Raw genomic sequence first — 24,290 nt, forward strand, 5'->3', positions numbered from 1 at the left:
TTGGACAACCTCCAAACCCACAGGAAGGTCTGAGTTAATCACTGGTAATAAAGAACCCTAGTCTGGGCACTGGGAAGGTGGCTCAGTGGTAGAGTGCTTGCCTTGCATGCATGAGGCCCTGAGTTCGGTTCCTCAGCACCACATAAGCAGAAAAAGTCGGAATTGGTGCTGTGGCTCAAGTGATAGGGCGCTAGCCTTGAGCTGAAGAGTTGAGGGACAGCACCTAGGCCCAGAGCTCAAGTCCCATGACCAATAACAACAACAACAAAAGAGTCATATTCTGTTGATGACCAAGCCTGGCCTATTCTTTTCCTGTTCTCTGTTTTCCTAACACTGTTTCTTGCAACTGAATTCCCGAATAACAAAATAGTTGTTAGCAAAATGAGCTCCCTTCCCTTAGCTTAGTATACTCCTTCCCTTCTCCATGGTTTAGCATGCTCTCTTCCAAGGCAACACTGGGCCCGCTTAGTAAAGGCAGTAAATAATCAACTTCCAATCCCCTCTACCTTGGGATGACACTCTGGGGCAGCTACCACCATATAAAGCAACAAGAGCCCTTAAAGTGACCTTCAGGTCTGGGCAGCTACAGGGCACTTTATCTACTATTTGGACAGCAGCCATAAAACCTAGTCTGCCACAATGAAGCCCCTGGCCCACATGTCCACACAAGGGTCTCTGCCTCCTAGCCCCTTCTAGCCCCTCCTAAACCTCCTAGGTTACACAGGTCACCCCAGACAATAGCCGGCGCTTCTCACTTTGTGAGAAGGGGTCTGGCCGGCCCCCTTCCTGGCATTAAACCTTTCTTTGTTCTCTGTACCTGGATGTCTGTGGTTCTCTGGCAGTCTAATAAATCTCAATAGTTTATTAAATGAACTTGATATTTTCAAATGATTAATATAAATAGGGACTTTCATTGCATGTAAACAATTATCCCAGGATGCTTGTAAATTTTGTTAAGAAAAAGAAAGGGCTTGAAAAAATTTAGCACATTTAGTAAATATTCTAGTTATGCAATTTAGGAGCTGAATCCCTATTTTCTTTGGAGAAAAGGTATCCAAGTTTGGACACTTTTCCTTTCAGAATACTTCTAATAAAAGGTCAAAGTGTTAGGACTGGGTCCTAACGTGCAGTAAAATGCTTACCTCCAATAAACTACCAAAAAAGGTGGAAGTAGAGCTATGGCTCAAGTGGTAGAGAACTAAATTTGAGCAAAAGAAGCTTAAAGATAGTATTAGACTAAGGTCAAGCCCCAGGACTGGTAAATGTGTTTGTGTGTTGTAGTAGGAAGACCCAGGCAAGTAAGCCCACCTAGTCCTGCGGAGCGAGTTACTAAAGAAGCAACTTTTATTGAGAAGGTTCCTTCGGGAGCTGATACTGCGACCCTGAGTGGCCAACGTACTTAGATTTTTTTGGGGGGGGCAGGGGGGGCTCCGGTCATGGGGCCTGAACTCTGGGCCTGGGTGCTGTCCCTCAGCTCTTCAGCTCAAGGCTAGCATTCTACCACTTGAGCCACAGCGCCACTTCCAGCTTTTTTCTTACGTGGTGCTGAGAAATCGAACCCAGGGCATCGTGCATGCAAGGCAAGCGATCTACCACTGAGCCACCTTCCCAGCCCCCCCCCCCCCCACTTAGGTTTTTAAAGGCAAAATTCACAAGGTCAAGCCTGGTCACGCAGGTGACCCATGAGATTGTCACACACCCAAAAGATTGCACAGTCATACTAGACCACACGCAGGTGGCCAATGAGGTTACACTTTGTCACATAATGGCAGTTTAAACCAGCCTATCACTTTTGGTTTAAATGACTCACGAATTCAACAGTAAGACAGAGCTTTCGGTAAGCATACACAAAGGAGGAGTTTAGTGGAGTTTAACATAAGCACGTGAAGGCGGAGTTTATGGTAAGCTCCTGAAGTTGCCAGTGTGAGCCAAATTACTGGCTATCTGTTTAATTGGTCAGTCCTTAACAGAACAATGAAGGTGGGTTAAGTTGTTAAGGGGAGGGGGACCTAGAGGCATTCTTTCCATTCCAAGAACTGAGCTGGTTGGAGCCTAGGTCGAGTTAACCTTGTTTAGAGGGTTTTTTTTTTTCCCCCTAAAATCCCTAAAACAAAAGCAAAGCCTGGAAAGAAGCTGTACCAGCTCCAGTCCCCTCTCAGTGCTTAACGTCAGTGTGTGTGTGTGTGTGTGTGTGTGTGTGTGTGTGCACGCATGCGCACATGTGTGCACGTGGACCCCCCCCCATGCACGCCCCCACATACAATTGGAATAAAGAACTCTTTCTAACAGCCTAGGCTATCAAATTGAACCAGGACAGACAAAGAGAACACATATGGTAAGCTTACAGCAAATACAGGAGATACTAATTCATTTACTTTTCTTAAGATGAAGGGACCAAAGTCATTTAGGGGAAATGAGGCCTGGTGAAGGCAACTCAGAAACATGGTATTTATTGCTTCAAAGGGAGACAACAGGATGCATTCCTTCCCAGAGGTTGCATTTCTCACCCAAAGAATTTTTTGCCTGGCAGGATGTATGCCTTCCAAAGAAAAGTGCTTCCCCAAAACTTAAGCAATCTCTTACCCAAAATGCAGATAACTGGCTATCTCCAGGAGAAGCGTCTGTTTTATGGCAGGATGCATTCTTACCTGGAAAAAATGCCTCAAACATCCAGAAACTCAAGAAGTAACACTATCTTTGCCTAACTTTAAAGTCAGAACCTCTGTCTTTTGTTTTTGGGTCCAGTTGTGGGGCCTGAACTCTGGGCCTGGGCGCTGTCCCTCAGCTCTTCAGCTCAAGGCTAGCGCTCTACCACTTGAGCCACAGCACCACTTCTGTTTTTTTTTCTTTTTGCTTATGTAGTGCTTAGGAATCGAACCCAGGGCCTCAGGCATGCAAGACAAGTGCTCTACCACTGAGCCACCTTGCCAGCCCGGGAACCTCTGTCTTTACCATATAAATACCCTGCGATCCCTGGAGTTGTGTGTGTTCCTCCCTCTGAGCACACCAGCGTTGGAAGCGCTGGCCTTTCCACTTGTCTGCTTGCTTACTTTTAAGGCCCCCCCAGGTTTCCTTACCGTTGAGTCTTGTCCAGAAATTTTTGTTCTGCACTGGAAGTCAAGCACCCTAAGTGAAGAGCCCTGACTTCTAGACCCTCGTCTGCATCAAATGACAAAGTGACCTCAGTGCTACGCTGTGGTGAACCCCTGTCCATCTTACAGCTTGATGGACGGGCTGTGGTGAACCCCCGTCGGTCTTACAGCCCCGATGGAGGGCTGCCACGCCGGGAGCGGGCTTTCCCAGGCGGGTGGGCGGCACGCCGACGGGCCGCGGCCCGGCTCGGGAGGGGGCGGGCGAGGCCACACCCGCCACTGCGCTGCGCGTGAGTGCGCATGTGTGAGCGTGAGTGTGCATGTGTGCACACATGTGTGCGCGTGTGTGAGCGTGAGTGCGCGTGTGTCCATGTGTGCGCATGTGTGAGTGCACATGTGTGAGTGTGCGCATTCGTGAGTGTGCATGCTTGGTTCTCTTCCTGCCTTAGAGATGCTGGGCCTTGACGCCGGGCGCGGGGCGGGCGCGGGGCGGGCGCGGGGCGGGCACGGGGGCGGGGCGGGCGCGGGGGGCGGGCGAGGGGGGCGGGCGCGGGGCGGGCGAGGGGGCGGGGGCGAGACGGGCGGGCGCGGGGCGGGCGCGGGGGGCGGGTGCGGGCGCGGGGCGGGCGCGGGGGGCGGGGCGGGCGAGGGGGCGGGTGCGGGCGCGGGGCGGGCGCGGGGGCGGGTGCGGGGCGGGCGCGGGGCGCGGGGCGGGCGCGGGGGCGGGTGCGGGGCGGGCGCGGGGGGCGGGGCGGGCGAGGGGGCGGGTGCGGGCGCGGGGCGGGCGCGGGGGCGGGTGCGGGGCGGGCGCGGGGCGCGGGGCGGGCGCGGGGGCGGGTGCGGGGCGGGCGCGGGGGGCGGGGCGGGGCGGGCGAGGGGGGCGGGTGCGGGCGCGGGGCGGGCGCGGGCGGGCGCGCGGCGGGCGCGGGGGCGGGTGCGGGGCGGGCGCGGGGGGCGGGCGAGGGGGGCGGGGCGCGGGCGCGAGGCGGGGCGCGGGGCGGGGCGCGGGGCGGGCGAGGGGGGGCGGGCGCGGGGCGAGCGCGGGCGCGGGGCGGGCGAGGGGGCGGGTGCGGGCGCGGGGCGGGCGAGGGGGCGGGTGCGGGCGCGGGGCGGGCGAGGGGGCGGGGCGGGCGCGGGGCGGGACGGGCGGGCGCGGGGCGGGCGCGGGGCGGGCGCGGGGGCGGGCGCGGGGCGGGCGCGGGGCGGGCGAGGGGGCGGCGCGGGGCGGGGGTGGGCGAGGGGGCGGGCGCGGGGCGAGCGCGGGCGCGGGGGCGGGCGCGGGGCGGGCGCGGGGGCGGGCGCGGGGGCGGGGGCGGGCGCGGGGCGGGCGCGGGGCGGGGCGGGGGCGGGCGCGGGGGCGGGCGCGGGGGCGGGCGCGGGGCGGGGCGGGCGCGGGGCGGGCGCGGGGCGGGCGCGGGGCGGGGTGGGGCGGGGAGGGGCGGGCGCGGGCGCGGGGCGGGGGCGGGCGCGGGGCGGGGCGGGGCGGGGCGGGCGCGGGGCGGGGCGGGGCGGGCGGGCGCGGGCGCGGGCGCGGGGCGGCGGCGGAGCCGCAGGTGCTCTGAGGAGGCTGGCGGCGACCGCAGGCCGCGGCGGCGGTTCTCCCGCGCCTCGGGGCCGCCGTGGGGCCGAGCCGCGCCCGCCAGGCTCCGCCGCGCGCTTTCTCCCCAGCGCCGGCCGCGCCGACCGCAGCCGCTCCCGGTTCACTCGGCCGTGACCAGCAGAGGGCGCGAAGCCCGCCCAAGGCGGCCGCGGGCGCCAGGCCGGCCCGGTGCGGCCAGACGCGGTGTCCGCGCGCTGCGGCGGGACGGGGAGGACCGGGGGGGGGGGGGAGGGGGGACGAGGAGGAGGGGGGACAGGGAGGGAGGGGGAGACGGGTGGAGGACGGGGGGGGACGGGAGGAGGGGGACGGGGAGGAGGGGGGGGGACGGGGAGGAAGGGGACGGGGAGGAGGGGGGGACGGGGAGAGGGGGGACGGGGAGGACGGGGGGACGGGGAGGAGGGGGACGGGGAGGAGGGGGGACGGGGAGGAGGGGGGGGACGGGGAGGAGGGGGGACGGGGAGGAGGGGGGACGGGGAGGACGGGGGGACGGGGAGGAGGGGGGACGGGGAGGAGGGGGACGGGGAGGAGGGGGACAGGAGGAGGGGGGGGATGGGGAGGAGGGGGAGGAGGGGGGACGGGGAGGACGGAGCGGATGGCGTGGATGGGTGGATGGGGAGGACGGGGGGGGGGAACGGGGAGAAGGGGGGACGGGGAGGAGGGGGGGACGGGGAGGAGGGTGATGGGGGGAGGAGGGGAGGACGGGGAGGAGGGGGGGGACGGGGAGGAGGGGGGGACTCGGGGAGGAGGGTGATGGGGAGGAGGGGGGGGACGGGGAGGACGGGGGGACCGGGGAGGAGGGGGGGACGGGGAGGAGGGTGATGGGGAGGAGGGGGGGACGGGGAGGACGGGGGGACGGGGAGGACGGAGGGGGGGACGGGGGAGGAGGGTGATGGGGAGGAGGGGAGGAGGGGGACGGGGAGGACGGAGCGGATGGAGTGGACGGGTGGACGGAGCTGACCCGGGCCAGCCCGGCCCCCGCGGTGCGGTGCCAGCCGCCCTGCGCCCCCAACGGGGACGCCGTGGGAGCCGCTGCCCCGGCACTTGGGATCCAAGCGCCTTCCCCGCCGCGCGGGGCCGCACCCGGGGTGGAGGCCGGCCCTCCTGCAGAGCCGGGGGAGGAGGAAGGCGGCCTGTTCCTTCTTCCTTCCTCCCTTCCCAGCCCCTCCTCTCCGCCCGACCTCCCCTCCTCCCCCTCATCCTCCCCTCCTCCCCCCCCTCCCTCCCCTCCTCTCCCCCCATCCTCCCCCCTCCCCCATCCCTCCCTGCCTGACCTCCCCTCCTCCCCTCATCCTCCCTCCTCCTCCCCGCCCCGACCTCCCCTCCCTGCCCCATCCTCCCTCCTCCCCACCCAGTCCCCCCTCCTCCTGCCCCCATCCTCCATCCTCCCCACCCAGTCCCCCTCCTCCTGCCCCATCCTCCCTCCTCCCCCACCCAGTCCCCCTCCTCCTGCCCCCATCCTCCCTCCTCCCCACCCAGTCCCCCTCCCTCCTGCCCCATCCCTCCCTCCTCCCCCCCACCCAGTCCCCCTCCTCCTGCCCCATCCTCCCTCCTCCCCACCCAGTCCCCCCTCCTCCTGCCCCCATCCTCCCTCCTCCCCACCCCAGTCCCCCCTCCCTCCTGCCCCCATCCTCCCCTCCTCCCCCACCCAGTCCCCCCTCCTCCTGCCCCCATCCTCCCTCCTCCCCCACCCAGTCCCCCCTCCTCCTGCCCCATCTCCCTCCTCCCCCACCCAGTCCCCCTCCTCCTGCCCCCATCCTCCCTCCTCCCATCACTCTACTGCTTGAGCCACAGTGCCACTTCCGGTGTTCTAGTGGTTTATTGAAGAGTCTCACAGACTTTCCTGCCCGGGCTGGTTTTGAACCGTGATCCTCAGAACTCAACCTCCTGAGTAGCTAGGATGACAGGCGTGAGCCACCATTGCCAGCTCTAGTGAGTATCTCTACAACAGCTGTTTACCCTTTTTTCCTCTATTTCTGTCCCTCTCCTTACACTCCCAAAGATGTATAAACAAACAAAAGGGGAAGAAAACAAAAACATTAAGTTTTGCAAGAAGGAGACAATCAGACATCAGCCTCAGTGGGGAGTAAAGTCAAGCAAGAACTCTATTATCACACAGCAAGCCTTTTTAAAGCAAGACGCCTGGTATAGGAGGGGAGGAAAAGCAACCAACCAATCACTGTAAAGGTCACCCTATCATGCGCTTTTCACCTGGGCCCGGGGTTTATTTGGCCCTAGTGCTTCTGAACTTTCCCTGCCATTCACGAGCCATTCTCGCACTGACATCACTTTGCCTGATGGTATCCAATCAGATTTTAACATAAACAACTCTGCCCACTCAACTTCCTCTCAGCGCCATCTTTGCTGTCCATGTGCCCCACAGTGGGGCTTGAACTCTGGGCCTGGGTGCTGTCCCTCAGCTCTTCAGCTCAAGGCTAGCGCTCTAGCACTTGAGCCACAGCACCACTTCTGGTTTTCTAGTGGTTCATTGGAGATAAGAGTCTCACAGACTTTCCTGCAGGGACTGTCTTTGAACCGTGATCCTCAGATCTCAGCCTCCTGAGTAGGATTACAGGTATGAGCCACTGGTGCCCAGCGCATGTGTGTATGCTGGTTTTGGGGCTTGAACTCTGGCCGAGCTCTTTTTGCTCAAGGCTAGAACACTACCACTTGAGCCACAATTCTACTTCTGCTTTTTGCGTGACTTTAATTCTTGACCCTTAGATCTCAGCTTCTTGGGTAGCTAGGATTACAAACGTGAGCTACTAGCACCTGGTTTCCGTATTTCATTATGTTAGATGACATCTAGATAAATACATTTGCTTCTTTTGTGTGTGTGTGCTGGTCCTGAGGCTTTTGCTCAAGGCTAGTTAGTGCTCTACCACTTGAGACACAGCTCTACTTCCAGCTTTTTGCTAGTTAAATAGAAGAGTTTCCCAGACTTTCCTGCCTGTGGCTTTGAACTGTGATCCTCAGATCTCAGCCTCCTGATTTACTAGGGTTATAGGTGTGAGCCACTGGCACTTGGTTATTTTCCACCAATATACTTCACTTTTATCCTGATAGCTTCACTTAATCAAATCGTGAAGTCTGAATTCCCACCACTACCCTTCATCCTTTGACATGCCTCCATTTGTAGCCTCCAGCACTCCTCTGCTATCTCCTCTGGTCCTTTGCCTTTCTATTATCTGCTGCAGCTGGTATAGGGCAGACCTTTGTACAGTAAAGGGCAGCAGAGAGCATCAAAGGTCACGACCAGAATGGTAAAATCTCTGCTCAGTTCAACAACCAGGTCAGCATGTGGAGCAGTGGGTCCTGTCAGTCAGGCTAGGCTATGCTTAGAATCCTAGGAGAGGGCTATGGGGAAGGAAAGAAGCAGCGAGAGGAGACCTAAGAGCTGTTTGGATATCCAGCTCTACACATGGTTAGAACAGCAGCAACTAAAGCTGACCTAAGTTCCTGAAAGGAGAAGTGACCAGAATATAGTCAGGAAAAACATTGTAACAGCAGGTTCAGGCCACTTCTATTTTTTTTAGGGGAGGGGGAGCAGTTCTGAGGATCTCAGTGCCTTAAAAAAAAGAAGCAATGACAAAGCAGTGTTACAAAACTATAGTCAGCTGAACCTCCCTTTTACTGAAAACTCAAAATCTAGTTCAGTAACATTGACTTTTCTGCATAGAGGAAAAGCAGTGATGGAATTAGCTGACTAATACTAAACTTAAACCATCTCAATCTTGAGGCTTTTGCTATTATTAGTGGTAGCTCACTAGCAGACTGAGTGCCAGCAGTTATTAAAGACTCTAACTGAAATAGCCAAGATGACTTATTCAGGATAATTACAGTGGAGGGTATTGTAGTAGGGGAGAGAGAATGGGCCCGATGCCAATAAGATTTATAGCTGTGGAGAGGATGAGATTCCACAGATAGAAAATGATTAAGAGGCCGGGCGCTGGTGGCTCACACCTGTCATCCTAGCTACTCGGGAGGCTGAGATCTGAGGATCCCAGTTTAAAGCCAGCCCCGGCAGGAAAGTCTGTGAGACTGTTATCTCCAATAAACCACTAGAAAACCAGAAGTGGTGCTGTGGCTCAGTTGGTAGAGTGCTCGTGTTGAGCTGAAGAGCACAGGGACAGCGCCCAAGCCCAGAGTTCAAGCCTCACAACCAACCAAAAAAAAAAGAAAAAGGAAATGATTAAGAGGGAGACTGGGTGTTGCTCAGCACACATAAGGACCTTGGTTCAATTTTTCAGTGTCTTCTAGATGATTTAGAGGAGACATCAAGGGTCACAAAAATTCTTTGCTTAGCCAAACTTTATTCAAGTGTTTCTCTTTTCCCTTCCCTTTCTCCTTCTCCCTCACTCCCTCTTTCCTTCCCTCCATTTTTTTCTTCCCTTCTTTTTAAATATTTATTTATTTAGTTGGTCATGGGGCTTGAACTCTGGGTCTGGGTGCTGTCCCTTAGCTCTTCAGCTCAAGTCTAGCACTCTACCACCTGAGCCATAGTGTCACTTACAGTTTTCTGGTGGTTCATTGGGGATAAAAGTCTCATGGACTTCCCTGCCTGGACTGGTTTTGAACCATGATCCTCAGATCTCAGCCTTCTGAGCAGCTAGGATTACAGGGATGAGCCATTGGTCCCCAGCATTTTTTTTTTTGATAATGTCAGTCTCCTTTTGTAGCTCTGGCTGGTCTGGAATTAATGATCTTCCTCCTTTGTCCTCCCCAATGCTGAGATTATAAACTTGTGCCATCTCTACTCTCTTCTTTATGACATTATGAATAGCACCAGGTTTCACCTTCATAATCTTGTTTTTCTTTTTGGCTGGTCATGGGGCTTGAACTAGTGCACTTCCACTTTGAGCCACAGCTCCACCTCGGATTTCCTAGAAGTTAATTGAGGTAAGAGTCTGGTGGGTATTCTTGCACAGACTGGCTGTGAGGTGCAATCTTCAAATCTGTTTCCTGAGTAGCTAGGATGACAGGCTTGAGCCACCAGTGCATGGCACTTTCTTTTTTTCTTTTCCTTTTTTTTTTTTTTGTTGGTTGTGGGGCCTGAACTCTGGGCCTGGGCGCTGTCCCTCAGCTCTTCAGCTGTAGACTAGCACTCTACCACTTGAGCCTCAGCCCCACTTCCGGCTTTTTCTGCTTATGAGGAATTGAACCCAGGGCCTCAGGCATGCAAGGCAAGCGCTCTACCACTGAGCCACCTTCCCAGCCCCAACTTTTTTTTTTTTTTTTTTTTGGCCAGTTGTGGGACTTGAATTCAGGGTCTGGGCGCTGTCCCTGATGTCTTTGCTCAAGCTAGTGCTCTACCACTTCAAGCCACAGTGCCACTTCCAGTTTTTCTGGTGGTTAATTGGAGATAAGGGTCTCATAGCCTTTCCTGCCTGGGATGGCTTTGAACTGCAATCCTCAAATTGCAGCCTCCTGTTTAGCTAGAATTACAGGAGTAAGCCACCATCCCACCTTGCTAGAGGCAAATATTAAGAAACCAGATCAAATGCAGCTGTTACAGTTTCCCTTCTAAAGAGCCTTGCCCTTTGGAAATCAGGGGTTCTAGTAGGGTTACCAAAATACCTTCTTTGGGCACCCAGTGACATAAGCATCTTTCACTGGCCTCCACCTCTTAAACATTTGCCATCTCTTTGCATTCTATACTGTGGAATCCACAGTGGAACCATAGCACATTAATTCCCATCTGCTTTGTGGTATACTACCACGGTTAAGTGTTCTTCCTAGCTCTTTGTTTGCACTAGCCTCTTTTTCACATAATGAGCCTGAGGTTATTCAAATTGGCACAAGTGATAGATCTCCCTTATTTCAGGCTAAATTATAGTCTGCAAATAACTACTTTAAAGACAAGTAACCTGGCACTGGTGGCTCACGCCTGTAATCCTAGCTACTCAGGAGGTTGAGCTCTGAGGATCACAGTTCAAAGCCAGCCTGGGCAGGAAAGTCCGTGAGACTCTTATCTACAATAAACCACTAGAAAATTAGAAGTGGCGTTGTAGCTCAAGTGGTAGAGCACTTGCCTTGAGCTGAAGAGTGCAGGGACAGCGCCCAAGCCCAGAGTTCAAGCCCCATGACCGACCAAAAAAACCCCAAAAAACCAAAACCCTACAACAACAACAAGTAATACTGTATATATTTTCAGCAACTTCTCTTCTGTTCTCTTTTTTTTTTCTTCATGCCAATGCTGGAGCTTGAACTAAGGTCCTGGACTCTGTCCCTTAGATTTTTTTTTGCTCAAAGCTGGTGCTCTACCACTTGAGCCACAGATCTATTTTTGACTCTTCAGTGGCTAGTTGGATATAAGACTCTCACAGAACTTTCCTGCTTGGGCTGGCTTCCAACCTTAATGCTCAAGATCTCAGCCCCCTGAGTAGTTAGGATTACAGACGTGAACTGCTACTTTCTAAACTTTCGAAATATCTGATTCAACAATATTGCGCTCTTCCAGGTGATCAGAGCTGTGGGACTGGGATTAAGAGCTCTGTGCAATGATTGATGGGTTATTTTCCTGGTTATCCTCATGGTTCTAGTGACTTCCCACTTGTGCTAGTTCATCCTTAAAGTGTTCTACATAAAACTGGAACTAATTAGTTTAAATCAGCTGAAATTTGAATTCCACATGTGGTAAGTGGCTCCCAACCTGGACAGGGTAGTGAAAAATAACTGTAATCTCTCAGGCCAAGGAATGTGCAAGAGACAGAGGGATGCTTCCTCCCACAGCCCCGGGTGGGGCTGCTGAGGACATCATGCTGTCCAAGGGTCAGGTCTAGGAAGAGAGACTGGGCCATGGTCTCCATGAAGCTCAGGGGTGCACTGCAGGGTCAGTGGGCCTCTGCGTGGACCGTTGAATAGAATGTTTCGTGGTTCCTCTGCTTGGACCGTTGAATAGAATGTTTCATGGTTCCTCTGCTTGGACCGTTGAATAGAATGTTTTGTGGTGCCTCTGCTTGGACCGTTGAATAGAATGTTTCGTGGTGCCTCTGCTTGGACCGTTGAATAGAATGTTTCGTGGTGTGCCACGCCACATACACTTGGTTGAAACTTTTGGAATGAAAGGTTATGGACAGGAATGGAGCCTTTCATAGACTCAAGCCCCAGGCATCTCCCAGGAGTTGGTGGAGAACTGGATTCCCTAAAAAAGACAATCTGGTCAGACTTAACCCGTTGTTCTCTGAGAAAGAGAAGTTCCAGTGTGACTGCTGCTCACCACAGTGACCCAGGGCCCAGTGGCAGGATGCCTGCCCTGTGTCCTGACAAGTCCCACCTGGGAGAGTGTTTGTCCTGCCTCCAGGCCAGTTCAGGCCTGCCATCGTATACAATAACTCTTGTTTCCTCCTCTAACAAGCAGCTCAGTATCCAACCACCATTGGAACCCAGTCCGAGAGGTACAATGGAGAAGAAGCTGCTGAAGCAAGCGTTTGGAAAGGAGCAGAGATCACAGCAGGCAAAGCAGCCATGAAGATGTGTCTGCAAGGAATCCTTAGCTGGGTTCAGCAAAGAGAGGCTGGCGCAGGTGGGCGGAGCACTTCCATAAAGCTGCCTGTGGTGGATAGATGGCTTCTGATTTGACATTGACAACAGAATAAGGGACTGCAAGTTCAATGAATAGTCTCTGGCCAGAGAAACAAGGTCAAACGCTTAAGTTTCTGCACTTCCAGTGGTTCCTGGTATTTCCAGCTGAGTGGACATCTTTCTGTGACCAGTGGGTGCCACGCCACCTTCTGCGGAGTCTTCGTGAGAGATTGTGTTGGACAAAGAGCTTCAAGGAAGCATGCCCCCAGGAAAGGGGTGTTGGTTCAAGGCTTCCCATACACTTGGCTGCACCTTTATAGCCTCTACCTTTATTCTTACTATATTCTTCTTGGCTGTACATTCGTTGCCTTTATTCTCATTTTGGTTATTTTTCTATTGATCCGCGAACAGAGCATGTTGTATTTTTCCAGTCCAATAGAGACGGCTTCTCTAAGTAATAAAGACTAAGGCCAAAGATTAAATGTGGGCAATCCCCCAATCAATCTATCATCTGATGTGACGCTGCCTCCAGAAACTCCTACAACTTTACAAGCGGTTTTGCAGCTCATGCATAGTAAATATAGAGACTTAAAATTTCCAGATATGTCCAACAGACAAAATCAATAAATTAAACTAAGTTAGAAAGAGTTATCCTAGTAGTTTAGAGAGTTCTAAAAAAGAAGAGACCTCTGATTATATAAGAAAAAGAAAGATTCTCCCAACAGTTATGATTAAGTTTAGTCCAACTTACGTTATAGGGAATAGATGGTGTTTTCACACAAAATATAAAGTTAGTAACATATTTCCTGAACCAACCAAGAACCATTTCCTTATACAGGAGCTTATAAAGATGAAATTAGTTGGATAAAAATAAAATTAAAAAGAGTATAATGTAAGTACAGCCCTGTCTTAGGTTTGTTAATTATTAAACATAAAAAGGCTGAATAGATGACGTATTCTATTAAACAATATGTTAGACTTGTTTCGCACCACTTAGCTTAAACAGTTGGTGGGATACTCATTAATTTTCATGTAATTCATCAATGCTTTGCCTTTAAAAAAAATTGATTACGTGCTTAAATAAACAAAGAATCTATGTCACAATCACACACTGTATAAAAATGTTAATTCTCCTCAATAAAGATACACTCAGATGCAACTCTTTTGAGTCTGTCTGTTTGTCACTTCACCGACTCCTTTGTCCACCTATCCCGAGATCCCTGTCCCGTCGGTCCCAGTGCTCCAGCCGAGCTGGTCCGTCCCAGTGGGGCCTCTGCTTGGACCGTTGAATAGAATGTTTCGTGGTTCCTCTGCTTGGACCGTTGAATAGAATGTTTCGTGGTTCCTCTGCTTGGACCGTTGAATGTTTCGTGGGGCCTCTGCTTGGACCGTTGAATAGGATGTTTCGTGGTTCCTCTGCGTGGACCGTTGAATAGAATGTTTCGTGGTGCCTCTGCTTGGACCGTTGAATAGGATGTTTCGTGGTTCCTCTGCTTGGACCGTTGAATAGAATGTTTCGTGGGGCCTCTGCTTGGACCGTTGAATAGGATGTTTCGTGGTTCCTCTGCTTGGACCGTTGAATAGAATGTTTCGTGGGGCCTCTGCTTGGACCGTTGAATAGAATGTTTCGTGGGGCCTCTGCTTGGACCGTTGAATAGAATGTTTCGTGGTTCCTCTGCTTGGACTGTTGAATAGAATGTTTCGTGGTTCCTCTGCTTGGACTGTTGAATAGAAAGTTTCATGGTGCCTCTGCTTGGACCGTTGAATAGAATGTTTCGTGGGGCCTCTGCTTGGACCGTTGAATAGGATGTTTCATGGCTCTGGCATCAGTTCCTCCCACCCTTTCACGGCTTGTGTCTGTATTTTGGGGTTAGGAAAACTCCAGTGGCTCCACTCCATTCTACCCTTAGTGTGGAAATGGCTTATTCAGGACCAGTTTCCTCCCCTCAGGCTTTAGTAGGTTGCTGTCATTGTAGCTTATACTAGTCATTGCTTTTTTAGTGTGGACTTACTGTGTTTGTCTGTTTCTTTTAGTTTATTCAATTAAAGAATGTGGCATTTAGGTTTGGAACCCAGCATTCAAGATTTCAGTTTGCTGTGCTCTATTGAAGTGAGTATTGTATACATAATAAAGGCAATTATATTCCTTCGTGTGTGTGTGTGTGTGTGTGTGTGTGTGTGTGTGTGTGTGTGTGTGTGTGTGTGTGTGTGATGTGATAGTACAGGGGCTTGAATTCAGGGCCTTGAGCTGTCCTAGGACTTTTTCACTAAGGCTGGCATTCTGACCCTTGAGCCATGCTCTGCCACTCCACTTTTGGCTTTACGGGTTAATTGTAGATAAGAATCTCAAGACTTTTATACTTGGGCTAGCTGTGAACCTTGAGGTTTCAGTCTCCTAAGTAACTAGGATCACTGTTGCAAGCCATCTGAAATTTCATTTCAGAAATGAAATGAAACTCTTTTTTCCCCCCACCTTGCCCTGAACTGTTGTCCCTGAACTGTTTTTAGGCTCAAGTCTAGCTCTCTGCCACTTGAGCCACAGCTCCACTTTTGGAGAAATTGGAGAAAGGCATTTCAGGGACTTTCCTGTTTAGCTGTCTTCCTATCTGAATTCTCAGATCTCAGCCTCCTGAACCAGGATTACAGGTGTAAGCCACCTGTTCCCAGCCCTTCTTCCACCACTCCCCAGATCTTCTATTTTAAGTCTTTAACCATTTTGAGTTGACTTTTCTTTGAGGTCAAAGACACATCTCATTTTACTCTTCTGCCTGTGGACATCCAGCTTCCCCAAACTCCTTTATTGGCTTTCCTTGTCTCATCTTCTGTTGACTATCTATGCTTGGGTTTATCTGTCCCCTTTCCATTCCACTCTGTATCATTGATCTAGGTGTCTATTTTCATGAAGGTGTAAATATTGACAACATGTAGATTATACCTCAGTTAACCTGATTTACAAAGTAGTTCTGAGGTCTGACTAGTGGTCTCCCATCTTTCCTCTCGACCTGCTTTCTGTCTTACTTCAGCATCTGAAGTCTGCACTGTTCCTGCCTCTGCCCCTAACATGCAGTCATGATTCACTGAGACTTTACCACAGCATAAGAAAGCATCTCTTTGTCAGACTACCCTGTACATATAATATAAGTGCCGGCATCTTGGTGCCAGGTTATGTTCTATGGGCCTTCACATTGCCCATTCTGTCAGTGCTTCTGATAATTTGCTATGGTAGTTACCATTATTGCTACCACTTCGAGATAAAGAAAACCAAAGTCCAGAGATGATCCTTTGCCAACTTTCCTGTGCTGAGACCATACTCATTCTTTTCCCTACAGGCACCTTGTCTCACTCAGGATGCTGAGTGTGTGCCTCTGTTCTGAACCCTGTTGAATTTGAGCATTTGTCGGTCTATGGTCCTTCAGCCACATAAAATAGAGGGAAGCAGGTCTCTGTCTCTCTTTCTTCCCCAGCTCTCTGGGATGAGGCAGAAGGCTTTCCGGTTTTGAGTTCTTGCCTGGGACACAACAGGTACTTTGTGAATATTAGTCCATTAGATGAATCCAGAAATGAAGAAGTATGCCAGGTGCTGATGGGTCATACCTGTAATCCTAGCTACTCAGAAGACTGAGATCTGAGGATTACAGTTTGAAGCCAGCTCACAGAAAAACCTTTGAGCCTCTTATTTACAATTAACCACCAAAAAGCAAGAAGTGAAGCTTTGTCTCCAGTAGAGCAAGATAGCCTTGAGCAAAGAAGCTCAGGGGCAGCACTCAGGCCTTGAGTTCAAGCTCCAGGACTAGGTGGAGTTTGGGACTTCAGAATCATCTGATGGAGAGTCACAGACTTGTCTACTCACGCGAGCTTTGAACTATGGTCCTCCATTTGGGGAAAGGACATGGGATATGGGGTTGGAAAGCCAGGTCCTGTTCTCAGCTCTCCACTGAGAATCCCTGACCTTCTGGTTAGCCTCACTTCCCCCTCAGTAAGGTCATCCCCGCTCTCCGTAGCTGCTCAGTATGGGAGACCAGGTTGAACACTGTTTTTCCACTTTCCCATTGCTGCTTAGGGTAGACTCAGGGGCTAGAAGAAGAAAAGCTAGAAGAGCACCTCTGAGGTGCTCCTTAGAGTATGTGTCTTACTACCCAGCCCCTTCTCAAGCTGCGTAATAAGACTGATTCAGTTTGGAAAATCCAGCCATATGGGGAACTATTAGCCTCTGCCTTTGCTTGTGATGCAACCTTGTTCACTCCAGGCTAAAAGCCACATCCTTCCTGCCCCTGCTGGGGCTGTGGCCACTATAAATTCGTGCCATTTCCTCTCTGCCTGTCCCTAAAGCTGGCGTCTGGGTAAGTTCAGCTCTGTGGTGCAGGGTAGGCAGCAGGCCTGGGGGAGGAATGGGGGGCAGCATTGAGCGGGTTAGCAGTGTCTTCTCCTAGCCTCTAAGTCTGTCCTTCAATGGCAGACATTAGGATATTTTAGAATGTTCTACTCTATTTATAATTTCTTGGGCTCCCTGTATGTGGGTGCATGTCTTTGGGGGTGTGGGGTGGGAGAAGGGCAGGAGCACAAACACAGCTCACACCCAGGACTTCAGCCGACTTTCCTCACATCTCTTCAGCAGACCAGAGAAGCAGGATGCATGTAGAAAGATGAACCTTACATGAGGAAGTGAATCGTAGCCCCTTAAGATGCATGAAGGAGTAGACTTGGGGATGGGGCGTGAGGCAAGTGTTGAGAGACAAGAATGGAGATGGACCAGGAATGGGGGAGGGTGAGCTTGAGGTACTTGAACACCAAATGAGGCATCTGATTTCGAGTATCAACCCTTTTAACGCTCTCTCCTTCCCATTAGTGTTATTTATAGCTTTGATTGATGTTGTTTTTATTTTTGTGTTTTTATCAGTTCTGGGGCTTGAACTCAAGGCCTGGGTGGTGTCTCTGAGCTCTTTTTGCTCAAGGCTAGCGCTCTTCCACTTTGAGCCACAGCAGCACCACTTTGGGTTTTCTGGTGGTTAATTGGAGATGAGAGTCTCATGATGCTGGGTGCTGGTGGCTCACACCTGTAATCCTAGCTACTCAGGAGACTGAGATTTGAGGACTCCGGTTCAAAGCCAGCCTGGGCTGGAAAGTCTCTAAGACGCTTATTTCCAGTTAACCACCAGAAAACCAGAAGTGGCATTTTGGCTAAAGTGGTAAAGCGCTAGCCTTGAGCTGAAGAGCTGAGGGACAGCGCCCAGGCCCAGAGTTCAAGATCCAAAACCGACCAAAAAAAAAAAAAAGAGTCTTCATGAACTTTCCTGTCCAGGCTGGCTCCAAACCTTGATCCTAAGATCTCAACCTCCTGCGTAGCTAGGATTGCAGACCCGAGCCACTAGTGCCTGGTGAGTTGATATTATTTTTTTGCTGCAAACAGTAAAATGAAGGGATCAGTTCCCACGGAACCAGCTTATTCATCCATTCAAACACTAGAAGATATGGAAGACTTAAAGACACAAAGCTCTGTAGAATTTGCAGTCATGTCAGGAAGACCACATTGGTGAGCATGGCAATGAAAATCTTGCAATAAGTGCTGGAGAAAGTGTGTTTGCCTTTTAATCACCTATCTTGTTTCATTGTTGTGGCTTTTTTTTGTTTCTCAGGGAACACCTAAATAAGTAGGGTGAAAGACCTGGTCCATGTCACTGGTCTCAATCTTGGCTGTCAATCTTGCTCAGTGGCTACGTAAGATAGTATGTAGCCGGGTACAGGTGGCTCAGACTAGCTACTCAGGAGGCTGAGGTTGGAGGACTGAGGTTTAAAACTAGCTAAGTCAGAAAAGTTCAGAGACTCTATCTCTAATTAACCAGCAAATTATCATATTGGAGGCATGGGTCAAATGATAAAACACCAGCTGTGAGCAAAAAAGCCAAGTAAGAGCCTGAGGCCTGAGTTCAAGCCCCAGTTACTAGCACACACACATACAAAAGATGGCAAAAGGAATATACATGCTGCACAGGGCTTTGTGTAGTCCAGTTGAGAATAATCAGTGCAGCACTCACCATACAAGAAACTAATATGAGTCATGTTTTTTGTATTTGTACACTCTACAGGGAGAGGTTAATGTGATGCACGTTTATATGCACTTGTATGTACCAAGTTCTCTCTTACTTCACTTTTAGTTAATGACGGATAGAGGGACAAAGGGAGCCATCCTGTCATCTGTACATCCCCTGCTGCGCTCTTCTCTGTCCCTCCACAAACTGCTCTTCTACTAAGTAGTCACTCATTTCTGAGCCTTCTCTTTCCTTTGTTCTTTTTTCCTTCAGGTAAAAATAGCAAGAAACCATAGCTTTCAGTGAGAAGGAACTGGAAGGCAATCCCTTCTGTTTTCAGGTTATAAATGAGGAAGCCAAAGTTGAGAAATAGTGACTAGCTTGTTCGTGGTCACAGCCCCGTTACCCAGAGTTCTCTTATTGATATGTGAAGGTTTGTGTTCACTGTGATATAATTGTATTTATGGGCTTATTATTTATTTCTACAGGAAAACTTTTCATTCATAGCTCAGGACATACTCATGGATCATGCCAATGGAGAGCTTTCTGGTATGCTTTTCAAAAATGAAAGCTGGTAATTCATTTTAGTTAGTGGATTTTTTCCTTTGAATTTTCTTTTTGTATGTGTGCCAGTACTGAGGCTTGAACCCAGGTCTTGCACACTTTTCTGACTTTTTCATCCAAGGCTGGCACTCTACCACTTGAGCTATACCTCTCCTTCTGGCTTTTTGGTGGTTAATTGGAGAGAAGAGTCTCACGGACTTTCCTGCCCAGGCTGGTTTGAACCTCGCTCCTCAGATCTCAGCCTCCTTGAGTAGCTAGGATTACAGGTGTGAGCCACCAGAGCCCAGCACTTTTATTTTTAAATTAAACTGATATGTCAAATTTGCATGTGCTTGGAGGGTGTCTTGACACATGCATAATAATGTTTTCTGAGTTCCTGATAATTTGTTGTCTTTAATAGACTCTCAGTCAAACATGCTGTTTGACTGCCTGGCCTGTTAGCGTGGACCTGAGCCTGAGGACCCTAGAGAGGGTTGCCGATGAGCATGACCAGTACCCGCTGCAAGCTCGCCCACCATCTGGAAGACCTGGAGGATGCAGACCTTAAGAAATTCAAAATGCATTTAGAAGATTACCCTCCAGGGGAGGGCTGCATTGCCCTCCCCAGGGGCCAGCTCGAGAAGGCAGACCATGTGGACCTGGCCACACTCATGATTGCCTTCAATGGGGAAGAGAAAGCCTGGGCCATGGCTGTGAGGATATTTGCTGAAATCAACAGGAGAGACCTACATGAGAAAGCTAAGAGAGATCAGCTAGAGTGGGGTGAGTAAAGACTATCTAACAAAACAACAAAACAAACTTGAGGCAAATAAGTGTAGGATCTTACTGCTCACCCACTAAACATAGCTGTCCATTACCCTGTGCTCCATGCTGTCTTCTGTTCCATCTCCATGAACTTCACTGTTCTGAGTTTCTCATATAGCTGAAATCATGACACATTTGTCTTTTTGTGAATGGTTTATCTCACTTAGCATGTTGTCTTCAAGGTTCCCTCATATTATATACCATGTCAGAATTTCCTTCCTTCCTTCCTTCCTTCTTCTTTCTCCTCGTCCTCCTCCTCCTCCTCCTCCTCCTCGTCGTCGTCCTCCTCCTCCTCCTCGTCCTCCTCCTCCCCCTCCTCTTTCTCCTCCCCCTCCTCCTCCTTGTCCTCCTCGTCCTCGTCGTCCTCCTCCTCCTCCCCCTCCTCCTCCTCCTCCTCCCCCTCCTCCTCCTCCTCCTCCCCCTCCTCCTCCTCCTCCTCCCCCTCCTCCTCCTCCTCCTCCCCCTCCTCCTCCTCCTCCTCCCCCTCCTCCTCCTCCCCCTCCTCCTCCTCCCCCTCCTCCTCCTCCCCCTCCTCCTCCTCCTCCTCCTCCCCCTCCTCCTCCTCTTCCTCCTTGTCCTCCTCGTCGTCGTCCTCCTCCTCTTCCTCCTTGTCCTCCTCGTCGTCGTCGTCCTCCTCCTCCTCCTCCTCCCCCTCCTCCTCCTCCCCCTCCTCCTCTTCCTCCTCCTCCTCCTCCTTCTCCTCCCCCTCCTCCTCCTCTTCCTCCTTGTCCTCCTCGTCGTCGTCCTCCTCCTCCTCCTCCTCCTCCCCCTCCTCCTCCTCCTCCTCCTTGTCCTCCTCGTCCTCCTCCTCCTCCTCCTCCTCCTCCCCCTCCTCCTCCTCCTCTTCTTCCTCCTCCTCCTCCTCCTCCCCCTCCTCCTCCTCCTCCTCTTCTTCCTCCCCCTCCTCCTCTTCCTCCCCCTCCTCCTCCTCCTCCTCCTTGTCCTCCTCTTCCTCCTCGTCCTCCTCGTCCTCCTCGTCCTCCTCCTCCCCCTCCTCCTCCCCCTCCTCCTCCCCCTCCTCCTCCTCCCCCTCCTCCTCCTCCCCCTCCTCCTCCTCCTCCTCCTCCTCCTCCTCTTCTTCCTCCTCCTCCTCCTCCTCTTCCTTCTCCTCTTTCTCCTCCTTCTTTTCGCTTGTCCTGTTGTCCTGGGGCCTGAACTCAGGGCCTGGGTGCTGTCCCTGAGCTTTTGTTCTCAAGGTTAATGCTTCACCATTTGAGCCATAGCTTCATTTCCAGCTTTATGGTAGTGAATTGGATGTAAGGGTCTCACAGACTTTCCTACCCCAGCTGGCTTCACACTACAATCCTCAGATCTCAGCCTCCTGAGGAACTAGGATTACAGGCATGAACCACTGGTACCTGGCCTTTGATTGTTTTTGTTTCTGACTGAAACACCTAGTGGAGAAAGACTCTACCCATGGTCTAACTCTTGACTGTGAGGCAGGGAGCCATGCTTAGTGTTTGTTGTGTGCCCTCATGAATGTGTTTGCCATGTACCCAAATTCATTTTACGTCTTTCATCATTCTCCCCATCTCTCCCAATACCAACCATCCTTTAAAGTTTACTAGTTCCATTTTTATATGTACATTGAGTATTATGACTAACTTTTGAGTTAACCTACACTTGTAGTATGAGAGGTTTCCTTGTGATATTACCATACATGCAGATAGTGTTCTTTGAACAAATCTACCCCTTCCAACCATTGCTCCAATTCTTCCTGTCTGCTGTTTACAAAGTGGTGATTTCATTATTTGCTATACACGTATAAACATAAATACATATGTGTACACATATGTATACATACAAACACACATACATGTATATATGTAACATTCTTTGATCCTTTTCAACCTCTGCACTGATCCTTTATTCCTTCTGCACTATTTTTGTTTTGTTTTTGGTCATGGGGCTTGAACTCTGGTCCTCGGTGTTGTCCCTCAGCTCTTCAGCTCAAGGGTAGTACTTTACCACTTGAGCCACAGAGCCACTTCTGGTTTTCTTGTTATTTACTGGAGATAAGGGTCTCATGGACTTTGCTGCATAGGCTGGCTTTGAACCAAGATCCTCAGATTTTAGCCTCCTGAGTAGCTAGGATTATAGGTGTGAGCCACTGGTGCCTGGCTTGCACTGGTTATTTATTTTGTTTTATTATTTATTTATTTATTTTGGTTGGTCGTGAGGCTTGAACTCTGGGCTTGGGCACTGTCCCTGTGCTCTTCAGCTCAAGGTGAGCACTCTACCGCTTGAGCCACAGTGCCACTTCCTATTTTCTAGTGGTTTATTGGAGGTAAGAGTCTCATGGACTATCCTGGCCAGGCTGGCTTTGAACCTTGATCCTCAGATCTCAGCCTCCTGAGTAGCTAGGATGACAGGTGTGAGCCACTGGTGCCTGGCTATTTTTTTTTTAATTTTAATTTCTATTACATCCACTTTTTAAGATTGTTTTTTTTAGGTTTTTCAGTTGTTTTTTTAAATCTTAGTTTTAGCAGCTTTCCGCTGGGGAAGCAGTCTTAGGGGATGGAATCAGGCAGTTCAGTCTACTTTTTCCACGGTGGAGGTGGTCAGGGTAATAATGTGGATCTCCTCCAGGTGACTGTCAGGTTGTAGCAGCAGCAGCAGCAGCAGGGTCTCTCAGTGGCTCCAAGGGACTGTCACACCTTGTGCTGGGCTGCAAATTCCTACACAGACCAGTGGTTATTGCATAGGCTTGGCAGGCTGAGACCCCACTAGTTTTTAAGACTATTTAGACAATAGCCCAGGACAATTTACCAAGATGACAACTTTTTAAACTAGATAGTTCTTTTAACAAGGCTAGGATTTTCTAGGCAGATATAGTGGGCTCAGGCCTGTACCACTATTTCCCATGGCTTTTCCTTCTGTCTGTTTTGCCACATTTAAAAGTGACCCTGGTCCCTTGTTCTTTTTTTTGGGGGGGGGGTCCAGTGGTGGGCCTGAACTCTGGGCCTGGGTGCTGTCCCTCAGCTCAAGGCTCTACCACTTGAGCCACAACACCACTTCTGGCTTTTTTTCTGCTTATGTGGTCCTGAGGAATTGAACCCAGGGCCTCATTCATGCAAGGCAAGCACTCTACCACTGAGCCACCTTCCCAGCCCAAGGTCCCCTGTTCTTAAAAGGGGATTATGGGCAAAGATCCATCTTCTGTGACTTCTCTAAGCTGACTCAGGAGTGTTGATGCTACCTAGCCAGGAACCTATAACCTTAGCCTATTTTACAAAGAGGTTACCAGGGTTACATGTCATTAAGAACAATATTTTAACTTTTGACAAATGCACAAACCTTTTCTCTGGCTACAGCAGTAGCTTATTTAGCTTTCTGGTTTGCAAAAGCATCTTTCTGGATGGTTTAGGTGATCCTAACAATGCCTGAGTTACCTATGCAGGCCTTTAGACAGATATCATTAAAACACACTCTCAGGTTTACAAATTTTTTTTGTGAACAGATAAATTTTATGTAGCTGGTGTCAGTTCAAAAGTTACTGCCAATTAGAGCTTTGGCACATACAGTGGTTGGGATTTAAACTATCCCCCACATTTTATAATTTTAGCTTTTTACTACTATCACAGAGGATGGCAAGTTCTTGTCCTTTACAAGGTAGATAGTCATGGACATTAGGTATGCTTACAAACTATCTTCCCATGACCTCCTGGCTCTGACCAGTTTTGAAGGGCCACGCACAAATGACTCTAGGATCTGACATTATTTCTGCCATCTAAGCAGTGGCTTATTGCCTCTGGATGCTCCTCCATTGCTTTTGTCCCAGGAGTGTCTTCTCCACACTGGGATAAATGCCTCATTGGCATTTCCCTTAGCTGGTCCCCCCTGGACTTGAACTCGGGGCCTGAGTGCTGTCCCTCAGCTCTACAGCTCAAGGCGAGTGCTTTACCACTTGAGCCACAGTGGCACTTCTGGTTTTCTAGTGCTTTATTGGAGATAAGAGTCTCATGGACTTTGCTGCCCAGGCTGGCTTTGAATTGTGATCCTCAGATCTCAGCCTCCTGAGTAGCTAGGATTACAGGTGTGAGCCACCGGCGCCAGGCTCCTTTATGACTTTTAAAAACATATCCTAATTGTAGGACATCATTGAAAGTGAGTCACATTATACAAATAAACTTTTTAACCCTCTTTTTAAGGCCTTTTTAATTTTAGCACATCCAAGGGGCAGTTTTAGCTATACTAATCAGATCATCACGCCACTCATTTTAACCATCATGTTTCCAGTGTCTATCTGCAGGGAAAAGGGACAGAACAAAGATGGGCCACTCGGCCCCTCCTGTGGAATGGGAATGCACCCAATCTGACTCTTTAGGGTTAGATGCATTTGTGCCAGCTTACCCTCTTTCACCATGCGTGGACTCCTCCCAGGGCCTGTCCCACCATCTGTGGATCCCCCCAGGGCCTGTCCTATCATGCATGATCAACTGAACTGTACTTCTGCCATTTCACCCCTCACCCCTAAAGATAGGTCTTCTGTTGGCTTCTAAGTTTTCCCCCTTTCTTTTCTCTTGGTTCTTGAATGAAATACACAGTTTCAGCCAGACAGAACAGGTAACGTCTTTGACAGTGTTAAACTAACCTTTACATTTAAGTTTCTAATATTTATCCCCAAATTTTAGTCAAGAGAACTAAATCCCAAGCAGCCAATGTATTTTTGTTAAGCCAGAT

The 24,290-nt window shown here is 50.8% G+C and overlaps 1 protein-coding gene across 1 annotated transcript in view; it reads left to right on the forward strand.

Moving 5' to 3' along the window:
- The first annotated feature begins 17,620 nt into the window (after positions 1-17,620).
- Nlrp3 (NLR family pyrin domain containing 3) overlaps positions 17,621-24,290 on the forward strand; it is a 34,839-nt gene continuing 28,169 nt past the window's right edge. The window contains exons 1-2 of the mRNA XM_042669535.1: positions 17,621-17,743; positions 19,204-19,565. Coding sequence (XP_042525469.1) covers positions 19,283-19,565 — 283 coding nt within the window. The 5' untranslated portion in view covers positions 17,621-17,743; positions 19,204-19,282. The remainder of the gene's footprint in view (positions 17,744-19,203; positions 19,566-24,290) is intronic.

This window comes from Dipodomys spectabilis, unplaced genomic scaffold, assembly GCF_019054845.1.
Source record: "Dipodomys spectabilis isolate Male_0828 unplaced genomic scaffold, ASM1905484v1 ptg000496l, whole genome shotgun sequence".
In the NCBI taxonomy this organism is placed as follows: domain Eukaryota; kingdom Metazoa; phylum Chordata; class Mammalia; order Rodentia; family Heteromyidae; genus Dipodomys; species Dipodomys spectabilis.